Source organism: Panthera tigris, chromosome A3 (genome assembly GCF_018350195.1).
Source record: "Panthera tigris isolate Pti1 chromosome A3, P.tigris_Pti1_mat1.1, whole genome shotgun sequence".
Classification (NCBI taxonomy): domain Eukaryota; kingdom Metazoa; phylum Chordata; class Mammalia; order Carnivora; family Felidae; genus Panthera; species Panthera tigris.
Window position 1 is genome coordinate 47824145 of NC_056662.1, and position 13769 is coordinate 47837913.

At 47.3% G+C, this 13769-nt stretch overlaps 1 protein-coding gene across 3 annotated transcripts; it reads left to right on the forward strand.

Annotated features, from left to right (window-relative positions):
• Nucleotides 1-2561: 2561 nt before the first annotated feature.
• On the forward strand, nt 2562-13263 carry GZF1 (GDNF inducible zinc finger protein 1). Of its 3 annotated transcripts, none has more exons than XM_042981000.1 (6): nt 2562-2621; nt 4997-6395; nt 7797-7891; nt 9475-9642; nt 10396-10553; nt 11109-13263. In XM_042981000.1, exons 2-6 carry the CDS (start codon nt 5020-5022, stop codon nt 11457-11459), a joined length of 2148 nt encoding a protein of 715 aa, XP_042836934.1. In that variant the 5' UTR covers nt 2562-2621; nt 4997-5019; the 3' UTR covers nt 11460-13263. The 3 variants fall into 3 exon arrangements, with proteins under 3 accessions (XP_042836934.1, XP_042836933.1, XP_007096632.2); XM_042980999.1 differs by lacking the exon at nt 2562-2621 and adding an exon at nt 3077-3246; XM_007096570.3 differs by lacking the exon at nt 2562-2621 and adding an exon at nt 3077-3246 and having other exon boundaries at nt 11155-11374.
• Nucleotides 13264-13769: the final 506 nt, after the last annotated feature.

A 13769-nucleotide genomic window follows, 5' to 3' on the forward strand; every position in this document is an offset into this window, starting at 1 on the left:
ACAGAAATGGCCAGTAAGCACTGAAGATTTAAGTGAGGAAGCAATCACCTTTTCGTAATGCAAAACAAAATCATAAATTAAAAAATCATTCTGGACTGGGGCACTGGGTGGCTCAGCTGGTTAAGCGTCTGACTTCGGCTCAGGTCATGATCTCATGGTTCATGGGTTCGAGCCCCGCATCGGACTCTGTGCTGACTGTGCAGAGCTTACAGCCTGCTTTGGATTCTGTGTCTCCCTCTCTCTCTGTCTCTCTCTCAAAAAAAATAAACATTAATAAAAAAATTTTTTTTAAATCATTCTGGACCTTCTGGGGTCCAAGTGAAAACTTTGGTCATTCCAGTTTCCTGGAAGCATGGAGTGCAAATATAGTGTGCTTAAGCAAAGCCACCTCTCACTAATTCTTCAAATACTGAGTACCTGCTCTACTATGTGTGGTAAGCTGGCTCCTGTTAAAATTAAAAAGAAAATCTTCTCCCAACCCAGAAATCTTCTCCATAAAGGTAGTACACACTTTTATTATCAAATAAGCATTAAACAAGAGTGTGATGTGCATCACAGGCAATTGACAGACAGAAACCTCACCCCTTCATGTTAGCTGTTACATACATATTTTCTGGTGTGATCTGTTTCATATATATTCTCAACATAAACAGTAATAACTAGTCCCCCAGTAAAAGGACTAGACAGTGTAAGGGTTAAATTGTAGTGTAGGGCTAATGCTTAGCTTGAAAAATAACAGCTTTGTGTTGACACTGAAGGTTAAGAGATAACAGCCTTGCTTTGCTCTGGTAAACTACGCCTCATACCCTTGTAAATTAGGCTTCACCAATTAAGGAAACAAAAGTTCAAAGAAAAGAGCATCAGAGGCAGGGTCAAGGAGATCCACTGGTTGCAACTTAGAGGCAGAAAGTCTAAAGTAAACACCTCATTAGGCAACTGTTAACTCATCTGGAACCTGTTTCTTTGTTTTGTTCCCAGGTGATGATAAAACGATGTGATTGGTTATAAAAACTCTGTCCCCCGGCTGTTCGGGGCGCACTCTTATCAAGAGTGTTGGTCCCAATCGGTCGGCCTTGCCTCTCATTGTAATAAACTTTGTTGTGACTGTCACTGGTGCCCGTAGCATTCTGTTTCAGGAGTCGTGTGGATGCAACAACAGCACTACTGATCACATGTAGTTCACCCTCTCTACCTGGTAACTGGGATGACCATCTAGGTTGGCTATTTAGTTTATCCAGAGGAAAAAACACGCTACTCATGATAGGAGTTAGTTGTGCAACTTGGAGCAAGGCGCTCACTAAAGTTAGTGTCCTAGGAAACTGGGAGACTGGGTGCTCTCTCTCTGGATGTTTACACTGCAAACAGCTGGCTCCAGGGCCCTGGAGCAAGACTCTTCTAGGTTCTAGGTCTTAAAGCTGACCCAAGGCCTAGGTAGTCTTCAAAAGGACTTAGGTACATTTCAAAGAATACTTACAATGATCCCTTTTCTAAACTAAATGTTGAAAGAAAAAGGAGAGATAAATATTTTCAAAAGGAAGAATTAAGCATCTTATTTTTTAAATGTCTGCTTTACAGTCCCACACATCACCAACACATCCTGTAGGTAAGACGACGCCCAGTGCATGGTTGGCCACAGAAAGCGGGAACAGGACCTCAAAAATCTTTAGCGGTGACTCGAAGAGGGAAGCCAGGGTCTGGATTGAGAATTTTAAGTTTAGTTTAAGACAAGTCTTCCAAAGCAGGATTTTGATTAAGACTGCACAAGGATGCGTGGCAGCAGCAAGGTTTTGGGCTTAAGTGTTCGAAGACGGAGCATGAATTCTTTCCACCCAAGGGCGGCAGGGTCTTGGGAAGCTCTGTAATGACCACGTGCGAGGCTGCAGACTTCAGGGATACTACACTGCACGCTGTAGTAAGGTGTGTGGTGTGCTCTCGGCTCTCGTGAGCTAGGGGGAACCCTGGGCAGGGGCCGTGAGGAAAGAATGCCTGCCGATCACCCCGCCCCCTCGCCAACCCCGTCCAGTCGCACGTGGAAGTCCTTTGTCCGCCGCCCACCAGTCCCAGGACGCGCGCGGGACGCCTGCCCCTTCCCGGTGCCGGGCAGGCGTTGCAGACAGTCCCCTACTCCGCATGGCTGACCCCACCCGGGACTGTGCGCAGCACAAGGGTAGTTGGCGCCGCGGGCTAGCGACCCGAGACGAACCTGAACGTGACCACGCCCCCGCCCCCACGCTCACGTGACCTTCTGGGGCTGGCCCAGCCCCGCCCCCGCCGCGCCGTGAACACCCTCTGAGACGCCTTCGCGGTCTTCTACGCAGGCGCAGATTTTGGCTCGCGGCGGGTGACGCAATCCCGCGCGGACAGAGAGACTCAGGCCCTAAGCGTACGTCGAATCACGTAACTTTCCCTGAACGGCCTCCGCAGTCGGACGTGCGCGCGCAGCCCCTCCCCCAGCCGCGGGAGGGGGCGGGGATGTCTGGGGTGGGGCGGGGCCTGCGGCGACCAATCGGCAGCGTCCGCGCTGGTGCCGCGCCCCGCCCAGCCGGCCGTCGGTCCCCCGGGGCCTGGTCCGGCCGACGCGCGGTGGCTGCAGCGGCGGCGGCGGCGGCGCCGGCTGGGAGGTGAGTGTGCGGCCCGCAGGCCCTGCGGGCTCCTCGCCCCAGCTGCTGCCTCCCGACTTGTCCGCATGCGGGGAGCGGGCCGGCCGCGCGTGCCCTCCGGGAGGAGCCGCGGGCCTCGGGAGCGCAGGAGCCAGGGACTGCCGGGAGTCGGAGGTCCAGGCCCGGTCACGCGGGCGCCGTGGACGCCCGCGGCCCAGCAACCACCGAGTCCATTTGCAGCGGGGGCGTGTGTCCCTCCCTCGGAAGTGTGCTGGTCTGAGGGGCGGAGGAGGCGGGGGCGTCCTCCGTTGGAGCGCGACGCCCACCCGGACGCGGCTGGGCGGGAGCGCCGCACCCTCCCCAGTGCGGAGGGGCCTCGGAGAGCCGCCGGCTGGAGCGCGATGCTCGAGACGGAGGTGCGACCGGGTGCCATCCAATTACAGTGGGAGATGCAGCTGTCACCCAGGCCGGAGGATTCCTGTCGCCATGATCACTGCCTTTCCTTCCTGTGCTCAGACAGGATGGGAAATCTTGCTCAGAAATCATTTTGTTGATAGACTCAGAAATTACTATCAGGCCGCCTCTATATTCACACGTCTGCCCGAGGTGCCGTTTGGCAGAGGTTTGGGAAAGTGGAGGGCTGCTGGTGAGTATGGGCATCATGCTGAGCAAGCCCTCTGCAGCCATTTCTCCCAGGCTGGGGCTGGAATGCATGACAGTCCTTGGCCTATTGTTCCCCCCCCCCTTCCCCCCAACACCATAACTCTTTACCTAGGCTTATCGGTGTTTTCAGGTGAGTGCTCAGGCTTCATGGATGTTCTTGTTACAGTTGAACTCTCAGAGGGCAGTCTTTTTTCATGTTTGTGGGGGGCTGGTGTTTGTAGGGAGCAAATTGTAGTGCCAGGTACTGGAAACAGTATCACTGGTGGGAATAGAGAAGTGGAAAGAGGTCAGGCTGGTTTTCCAGGGAAAATGAAGACAAGTTCTGCTCTAGACATGCTGAGTCTGAGATGACATCTAAGATCTGGCTGAAGGAGGACAGGTACTTTGGATGGGTGCTGGAGATTTAGGAACTAAAACATACTGGGAAGAGGAAGGGAGATTCAGGAGCATAAGCTTTCTATGAGAAGAAAGCACATAGTCAGAGAGTGTGAGGCGAGAGTAGTGCCAGTCAAGCAGAAGTGACCCATGATGGTGTGGGGTGCCATGGAAACCAAGGAGAGAAGACCTCTGGGTGGGGGTGAAATCTGCAGCATCCACAGCTGTGGAAAAACCTAGGGAGGAAAAGCAGCTCTTTGCATTTGGCATGGCTGAAGTGAGGGGCCTGCTGAGCAGTTTCAGTGCAAGTCAGTTCCACCAGGCCAAGCCTCAAACCTCAGTCTCAAGGTTTACCTTGTTCCTCTTCTGTGAAATGGGGATAACAGTAACACCCAGGCCTAGGAAGCCAGTAGCAAGTAGCTTACAAGTCTCAGGTACGCTTGTAAGCACTTGACATGCTTGTACTCACTGAAGCCTCGCATGGCCTGGCAATCTTGTACAAAAGAGCAGACTGTATGTAGTTTAGAGAAATTAAGTTACTTGGTCACTAGCACAGCTCCTGAAAGTATTCTCATAAAGTGATAGGAATTCAAATTATGAGGTGTTTAGGGGTGCTGGAAATGGCCATGGATTATGGACTGCTTTTCCATGAAGTTTTCCTCATGGAAAGTAGTTATTTAGTTGGTTGTTTTCAAAGGCAGACATGATTCTCTAAGATTTGTTCTCAGTGGCAGCCATGTGCTTTGTTTTAATTATTTGGTTTCCTAGTCAAAGAGCTAGACATTATTGTTGCAGTAAATTCTATTACAGTTTTGAGGTCTGGGTCTATAAGGAAGGTAGAAAATGTTCTAGGTATGCAAGTTCCTGCCAGAATATATTTCATTAGGCCTCACTTTCGTCATTTATGGTTATCCCTGGGAGAAATCTTAGTATTATTTCTTTCATTAAATATTATGAGGGTACATCAAAACTTCACTTTAGAAAACCGCTAAGAAGTGGTATGATTTGGGGTCACCTGGGTGGCTGAGTCGGTTAAGCGTCCAACTCTTGATTTCGGCTCAGGTCATGATTTCATGGTTCGTGAGTTTGAGCCCTGCGTTGGGCTCTGCGCTGACAGTGTGGAGCCTGCTTGGAATTCTCTCTCTCTCCCTTTCTCTCTTTCCCTAGCCTGCTCATGCTCTCTCTCTCAAAAATAAATAAGCTTTTAAAAAAAACGTGATTTATATCTTTATGTGAGGAAAGTTGGGTTTTGGTTGTTAATCAGCTCCTATCCTCTAGAGAACTGAAATAATTCTAATTTTTAATCCTTTTGCTTTAGTGGTTGCTCATGCATGAATAATTCTTGCTTCTGTTTTCAGAGCTGTTTTTGGAAAGAAGAAACATGGAAAGTGGTGCAGTTCTGCTGGAATCCAAATCCTCACCATTCAACCTTCTGCATGAAATGCATCAGCTGCGCCTTCTTGGTCACCTGTGTGATGTGACTGTCAGCGTGGAGTACCAGGGTGTCCGTGAAGAGTTCATGGCTCATAAGGCTGTGCTGGCAGCCACCAGCAAGTTCTTTAAAGAAATGTTTCTTAACGAGAAGACTGTGGATGGTACGAGGACTAATGTCTACCTAAATGAAGTGCAAGTTGTTGACTTTGCTTCATTTCTTGAGTTTGTCTACACTGCGAAGGTACAGGTAGAGGAAGATCGGGTGCAGCGAATGCTGGAAATGGCCGAGAAACTGAAATGTCTGGACTTATCGGAAACTTGTTTTCAGTTGAAGAAGCAGATGTTAGAGTCGGTACTTCTGGAGTTGCAGAACTTCTCCGAGTCACAGGAGGCAGAAGGGAGTAGTGGCTCCCAAGCCACCATTGCCCCTGACCCCAGGGCAAGTCCCACCATGGACAGTCCTCTTGCTAACGGCCTCGGGGATTCCTCAGATCCCCCAGCAGAGACAATCAGCAATGGTGTGTTGCCAGATATGCCCCCCAGGAAGTCCAAGGAGAAACCAGACAAGAAAAAAGATGCAGTCAAGCCTCCCTACCCAAAAATCAGAAGGGCCAGTGGAAGGCTGGCTGGAAGAAAGGTGTTTGTGGAAATCCCTAAAAAGAAATACACAAGAAGGCTCCGGGAGCAGCAGAGAAGTGCCGAGGACAACATGGGGGACTACTGCAGCCCCCAGGACCCTAGCCCGGATGCCATGGGTGCAGAAATGGAGCCCGTCACAAAACATGAAGAATGTGGCACGGCAGTGGAAGCAGTGCAGGTGCTGCCAAAAGTGGGTGGCCGGGAGGACGCAGGCCGTCGGGAGGAGGACGAGGACGAGGATGAGGAGGGTGAGAAGAGGAAGAGCAACTTCAAATGCACTATCTGCGAGAAAGCCTTTCTTTATGAGAAGAGCTTCCTGAAGCACATCCGGCACCATCACGGAGTGGCCACCGAGGTGGTTCACCGCTGCGATACGTGCGGCCAGACCTTTGCCAACCGCTGCAACCTCAAGAGCCACCAGCGCCACGTGCACAGCAGCGAGCGCCACTTCCCATGTGAGCTATGTGGCAAGAAGTTCAAGAGGAAGAAGGACGTCAAGCGGCACGTGGTGCAGGTGCACGAGGGTGGCGGCGAGCGACACCAGTGCCAGCAGTGCGGCAAGGGCCTGAGCTCTAAGACGGCACTGCGGCTGCATGAGCGGACGCACACGGGCCACAAGCCGTATGGCTGCACCGAGTGTGAGGCCAAGTTCTCTCAGCCCTCGGCGCTGAAGACCCACATGAGGTAGGGCCATGGCCACCAGCTGAAGCCGCTGCAAGGGTGCTTTTTACCTGGGATGCAGCCTCTTGATGTTCTGGAGACAGGTGTCGAGAGATCGAGGTAGTTCCAGGGTTTGACCAGTGTGGCCACATCCAGAACATTCTGTATCTTAATCTGTGCCCTCTAGAAGTTGGGGGGCTGCTTTCGGACCTCTGTGAATTCTCTTCCTGAGTACAGGTGTCTTTTCATTCAGCCTTCTTACAGGTCCCAGGCTGATGGCTGTCCCCCTCGCCCTGTGCCCAGTGCCAGCACAGAAGCCTGGATACCGAGCCCTGGCCCACCCAGGCAGAGGCCACTGGGAACACCAGGTCTACCAGTCTGGTTCTGCAGCCATGCAGGCCAGGCTATCCTGATCTCAGAGTAGCCTCTGGAACTTACAGTGCCACCATGCTTGAAGGGCAGTTGAGCTCATCACCTTCATTGCTCTTTTCCTGACTGTTTATTTAGAACTTGGGCCTGTGACCAGCTGGGTCCCATGGTCCCACTAACGACCTCAGTGAGAGGCCATTTAGGGCTTTAAGACATTCCTCTGGTCTTAGGTGTTTGTTCTCTGGGCTTGGAAAGTGTGCTGTTGGTTAGCCCAACCTCCAGAATCAGGACAGTGTTTTCTGTTCATAATTTCTAAAGTGTAGGTGGGGTACACCGGTTTTTAAGTAGGTGTCCTTCCAGGCTTCACTGTTTATGCTTGAAATCCAGACAAGCAGTTTCTCCTGTAGTACAGACCTGCCGTCAGGCCGGGGCCAGTCTTTGGGACGGTCACATGGCATTCATTGTCTTTTTACTCTATGTGAGAAGTTTAAAAACTTGGCTTAGGAAGTGCTTAGAGAGTTGTGGTCGATGGCTACTACATACTAGTTGGGAAACTAAAATGCTGAGGTGTCCTCCTCGGAAACCAGGCTTCTTCAGCATTTTGAGAACCGTTCTTTCTGGCCCGGTTATTTTTGTATATGTGCTGCCGAAGCGAGCACTGGCCCGGTCATTTTTGATCATGTGGTGCTTTGTCAGCCGTGGTCCCCAAGGTGTCTGTGGTTGATCACTCTCACGAGGAAGCTTTATACAAATGTGGCCCAGCACCATTCAGTAGTTAAGAAAGCGTGCAGAGGTGCGTGTCTGCCAGCCATGCAGTGTAAACCAGAGGGCGGTGAGGGGCTGTTCCACGCCCCTCCCCCCGGGGAAGTGTGGCAGCCTGCTGGCCCCTGCTGGAAATGAATCTGGGGACAGAGGTCACGGGCCTGTGTCTTTCCACTTAGGCCATTCTCATTCGGTCTCTTGGAATAACCACCTTTGCAGGCTACAGTGGAAATTGTATTGCAAAGTCGGCTTTGAGATACATCCTAAGTTATCATCTGAATGTTGTACTTTCAGAATTCATACAGGGGAAAAACCTTTTGTCTGTGATGAATGTGGTGCAAGATTCACTCAGAACCACATGCTGATTTATCATAAAAGGTGTCACACAGGTAAATACTCAATGCTGTTGTGATTGAATGTCTTTGTAGCTGTAGAAGAAACTGCCATTTAATTTAGAAGTTGGCATCTCCCAAAGTGGTGCAGGCTAAGGCCATGATATAGCTTTTCCATCTCATAAGTGAGCAAAAACGAGTAAATAAAATACGCCTCTGCCCCTGGTGCTGGCGTGCTTGAGGTAGCAGCCTGTGCACACTGGGAAGTGGAAGGTGGCAAGGGAGTCTTACATATGATGAGGTATGAAACAGTTCCTAGTGTTTTAGCCCAAAATTCCATTTCTAGGAATCTGTCCTGAAGAAATTGTTCAAAATATGGGAAAAAACTATATGCTGTCACCCACCTACTTGCTCTTTGTAATAACAGAGCATTGGAAACAACCTGATTGTCCATCCACAAGGAAGTGGTCCAGTAAACTGGTAAATCCATCTCCTGCCGGCTCCTGATGGGGCGGCTCTCAGGGCTCTGAACGTTATGAAAAACGCCTGTGCCCAGATGTGGACTGGAAAACGCACAATTATGCATACAGCTAATCCCAGCTACATTGAAAACCTGCACATAAGAGACTAGATGAAAACAAATTTCTATGATGTATTAGGTAGTGGGATTATCTCATTTCTATTTTCTAAATTTTTGTGATGTGATTTTATTATGTGATGCAGAAAATGTAAGTTGGCTTTATTCAAATTCAGCACAGTAATGCTGAGGTTCAGAACCTTGCTGTATACAATACAGAATCTAACTATTGTATGCTGCTGTTACCATACTAACCCAGTTCTTTCTTACTTGCTTGCATTTTAAAATGTTTATCTCTAAACACTGCCATATGAGCCTCAAGTTCAAATGCAGGTGAAGCAGAGCCAAGGCATTTAATGATGTGAATTACTGAGACTGTGAAATGAGAATCAGTGCCTCATGGAAGATTGGGGGTGGAGGTGAGGTCAGGCTATACTGAATCATTAAATAAGCACTGGTCATTTGATGAAAATAGTAATGTACTTGGGTTCTGTTAAAGGCAGTATTTTTATTTTGTTTGTGAAATCAGGGGCACATCTAGTAATCAGATGCGTTTGATTTGTGGGATTAAAAGACTCAAATTATACAACATGAAGTGGGAACATTTTTCTCCTGTTATGTACTCTAGTCCAGGTTGATGGGAGTTGCTGCCTGAGAGCAGCTGTGCATATGTAGCCATGTAAACTTCCTATCCTCCCAAGGGGGACTTTTGCCCTGATAAAGTGCCAGAGGAGTGCTGCTTTGCAAAATCCAACAGTTCCCCCAAACAAGTTGTAAAATTTGTTTGGAATGACTGAATTTCCAAAATGTGGGCTGACTGAATGATCTAATTCTAGGCTAGTGGAATCCTTCTTGGGATTTCCAAGTGTATTTTACGTGAACTTTCAGCAGATAGCAGACATCTTACACAAATAGGTGTTTTATGACAGTTTTAACTAGAAGATGTAACGTGCTGCCCAGCACGGTGCTTTCGAGTTCATAGGTGATCTAGAGTGTGGGCCAACTCTTAGAGTGTTCTGGTGCCTGTATCATTTCTAACTTTCTGTTTTATCTTTTCATGTAGGTGAAAGACCTTTTATGTGTGAAACATGTGGCAAGAGTTTTGCTTCTAAGGAGTATTTAAAACATCACAACAGAATCCATACTGGATCCAAACCCTTTAAATGTGAAGTTTGTTTCAGGACTTTTGCCCAACGGAATTCGCTCTACCAGCATATTAAAGTCCATACAGGTATGGCTGGAATGTAGCCAGGGAAGGAAGTTCAGTGTGGCAAGAATAATATCCCAAAGGTTTTAGATTCACTAGAAAATCATTTGGAGTTGAGCATTATTTTGTGTGTTGTGATAGCATTTTTAAATTTCTGAGTTTCTAGTTTCTGCCTCTGACAAACTGAAAAGGTATGAATGTTTGAATGTGTATGTGGATATGTGGACATTTGAACTTGGGGTAATGATCTACATGTTAGTGTATACACACACGCACAAATTCAGTTTCAGTGGGACTTGGAATTTCATATTCCGTTACTGTGGAAAACAGGTGAATTTCTGTAGATGTAATACCAGCTTTTGGCTTTGGCTCTCTTTGGGTGTAGGCCATAAACTCCTGTTATTCGAGGGATAGATTTGTACTTGTCAGTCGACTCTCCGGTCGTTCCCAGCGCAGCCTTCCTTCTGATGCTTTCTTTTTTTCTTTTTCTTTTTTTTTAAAGTTTATTTATTTTGAGATAGGGCGAGCAGGGGAGGGGCAGAGAGAGAAAGAATCCCATGCAGGCTCCATGCTGCCAGCGCAGACCCCAATGCAGGGGTTGATCCCAGGAACTGTGAGATCATGACCTGAGCCAATATCAGCTGGACGCTTAACTGACTGAACCACCCAGGCACCCCTCTGCTGATACCTTCTAGTGGGCATGATTCCAGAGTGTATCAGAATTCAGTACAGTAGGCTGGAGAGATGAACCAGTGGTTTTCTTCTCTTCTGTCTCAGGGGAACGTCCTTACTGCTGTGACCAGTGTGGCAAGCAGTTTACCCAGCTCAACGCTCTCCAGCGTCACCATCGCATCCACACAGGGGAGAAGCCGTTCATGTGTAACGCGTGCGGGCGGACGTTTACTGACAAGTCCACTCTGCGGCGGCACACCTCGGTAAGCAGTACTGTAGCTTCGGAATGACAAATCTCTGGGCCCCACATACCCTTAACTCTAGACAGTCAGAAATGCTGGTCATCATTCCATAAGGTGGTTATAGAAGACAACAGGTCTCTCCTTTTCAGGTTTTCTCTTCAGGGTGTACATTCCCAGTGTGAATGAAGAACTGAGTTTCAGGACTCTAAAGGCACAATCTATGATAAGTACTTCCTAACAGTAACAGTGGTGGTAGAAAATGTTTGGCCATTAGTGAAAGGGTATTTTGTTGTGGTAGAAGCAAAATTAAGTTGAAAAGAGACCACTGTTTTAAAAGATGTACTTGTTCTTGGGGCACCTGGGTGGCTCAGTCAGTTAAGTGTCTGACTTCCACTCAAGTCATGATCTCACGGTTCGTGGTTTGAACCCCGCATCGGGTTCTAGGCTGAATGCCTGGAAGCTGCTTCAGATTCTGTGCCTCTCTCTCTCAAAAATAAATAAACATTAAAAAAAAAATGTAAAAGATGTACTTGTTCAGAGACACGTTGTGATTTTTGTTTTGTGTTTGATTCGTAGATACATGATAAGAATACTCCATGGAAGTCTTTCCTTGTTATTGTAGATGGCTCACCCAAGAATGATGACACACACAAGACTGAACAGCCGGACGAAGAATACACACCATCCAAACTTTCAGATAAATTGCTGTCTTTTGCAGAAAATGGCCATTTTCACAACCTAGCCACAGTCCAAGCTAGTGTACCTGCCGTGCACGAGAACAGTTCTGCAGACACGGCTTGCAAGTCAGATGATTCTGTGGTGTCTCAGGACGCTCTGCTGGCCACCACCATCAGTGAGCTTAGTGAGCTGACTCCACAGACAGACCCGATGCCCACACAGCTTCACTCTCTGACCAACATGGAATGAAAGCTTGGAGTCACCTGCCAAGCACATCCTACGCTGCGTCTCTGTGTGAGTGATCACTGTACACAAGTTAGCATCGGGGGCCAAGACCAAGAACTGTGTGGGCAAAATGGGCAAGAATAGCTTCACATTTTCCTGAATCTCTGCTAACTTGCACGTCTTTATCAAAGCATTTTTAGAGCTTTCCCTTAAAAATCCCAGTCTGCATGACCTCAGCTACACTTGATCAAGAAACAAGGCAGTTAACATGACCTCACTTAATCCTGGTGCAGGTTGTATGCATAACCGTTCTATTGCTTGTCTTGATGTGTATGAAGTTTGGACAACTACATAACTATAGATCCAGAGCCCTGGCCCAGCTCATAAAGTTAGTGTTGGTGGTCTCCCTCGTCTCTCAGCCTGCCTTACACTTCAGTGTGGGTTTATTACTCTGATACCTTTAGGCTATTAAGCTGAAATAAAACTGGGACCATGTTTTCAACTCTTTCCTATTGAACTGAAGCAAGTCTGATTTGCTCTGGGGACCCTTGAATGGGACTGAAGAAATGGACAGTTGCATCCATTCCCTTCCACCTCTTGTTTTGTAGGCACTGAAGAAGAAATGACAAATTGAACGCTTGCAGAATGGCTTAGTATACTCTCTACTCACAGCACATATGCAGCTAGGAAATTGGTCCTGGAATAACTGCTAAAATGAAATGTGGCTGGTGGGTTTCATTCCTAAAATCTGATTAGGTAAAAGCTGTCCTACCAAAGATTCTAGCAGCAAATGGTATAGTTGTTTTGCAGAGGTGTAAAAGATTAAGCAAGAGGATTTAGAACACTTGAAACATCATGTAGTCCTTTTATTCACAAGTAGCAATGAGGTGGTCTGGCACATCTTAGAACACAGAGTGTTAGTATTTTTTGCTAGGTATTCTTGACTGACTCCGTGATGTTCAGAAACCCAGAATTTCTCATTCATGTATCAAGCGCTTGCCACAGGAAAGTAATTCCCAGAGTTTCCTTGGGAGCACGTGAGCATGTAGCAGAAGGGACCAAAGGTTTGGAACTCATCTTTGATTATGCCTTAAGAGTGGATTGTGAAGAACCAGTAACTTTGTCTTATGTGCTTCTGAGGCTGACTCGTGCTGGCCTTTTGCTCAAAATGAATTTGCAATGAAGATAATAACTCTGCTGTATTTGCTAAGCCTGATCCTTGGTTCCAGTGGCTTGGGTATGTTGCCACATGCTAAGTGCTTTGATTCACGTGTAACCCTAAACATGCTAATTTAAAAAGAGAATCCTGAAGAATTCTTTTATTAGTTGCTATTTTTCCTACATTTTAATTTATTAAACTTGCTGTGAAAACATACACACTTTCTAAGAGAAAGGCAGTTTATCCTGAGTTCCAGAATGAAGTCACACCTGCACTATGCCAGAGACTAATGCAGGAAGACATTCTCCCTAAATGCTTACTTTGTTCTAACTTGTGACATGTTAAACACGAAAGCCACTCTGAGATGTTTTAGGTGCTGATAAAATGTTTCACACTTGCTCTTGAAAATCACAGTACTGAATTTTCAATGATAACGTGGTTGTGTTTATAGAATAAAAGTGATGTCACACAACCAATTTTGTTCTCGGTAAGAGAATGAGCCTGTCCAGCTGATGTACTGTTTCATGGGATAAAGTCATCTTAATGAGAAGGAATTTAAATAATAGATTATTTTGTTACCTACTGGAAGAAATTTTGTCTTGAATTTGTTTCTTTAGAAATTCTACAAAAAGTCATTTACTGTGTTAATAAATGTTTGCTTTGTAAAAAGTTTTGCAAATCTGAAGTTTATTTCCGCTGTTAGAATTTAGGCTCTGTAGAAATAAGATACTTAATTGAAACAAATATTTTCTCCATTTCATGGGTAATGAAATTCAGAATCAGGGCCTGTAGTCCTAGGATTCGTCTCCGTAACTATCTGCACTGCATATGCACTCTCCACGTGAACACCTGGCTGTGAGGGACGCTGGCCTTGGCATGCAGGGGTGGTAGCTCGAGCAGCCAGGACTCTGGCGTCTGCACAGAGGCCTCTTCAGTGTGATGTTACAGTTCCCATCACAGATGTGTCTCCAACTAGACCTGTTTGTCTTCCCAGGATGGTAAGGCTGCCTGGGAGAGCAGAAAAATGAAAAAACCTTGTAGAAGATCCAGCACAGCGGGATTTGTGGGGTGTTGCAATTTCTTAACCCAAGTACAGTCTTGCTGGGAAAAAGCAAGGCTACCCTCTGAGTATGTCAGTCCCAAATGCGTGATTAGGAAAGTGTCTTGGGTGCTGG

Coding starts and splice junctions, on each gene's coding strand:
- GZF1 (XM_042980999.1), top strand. CDS start 3,087: ATGATCACTGCCTTTCCTTCCTGTGCTCAGACAGGATGGGAAATCTTG. Junction 9,643..10,395: donor GCATATTAAAGTCCATACAG/GTATGGCTGGAA, acceptor CTTCTGTCTCAG/GGGAACGTCCTTACTGCTGT. Junction 10,554..11,108: donor CTCTGCGGCGGCACACCTCG/GTAAGCAGTACT, acceptor TTTGATTCGTAG/ATACATGATAAGAATACTCC.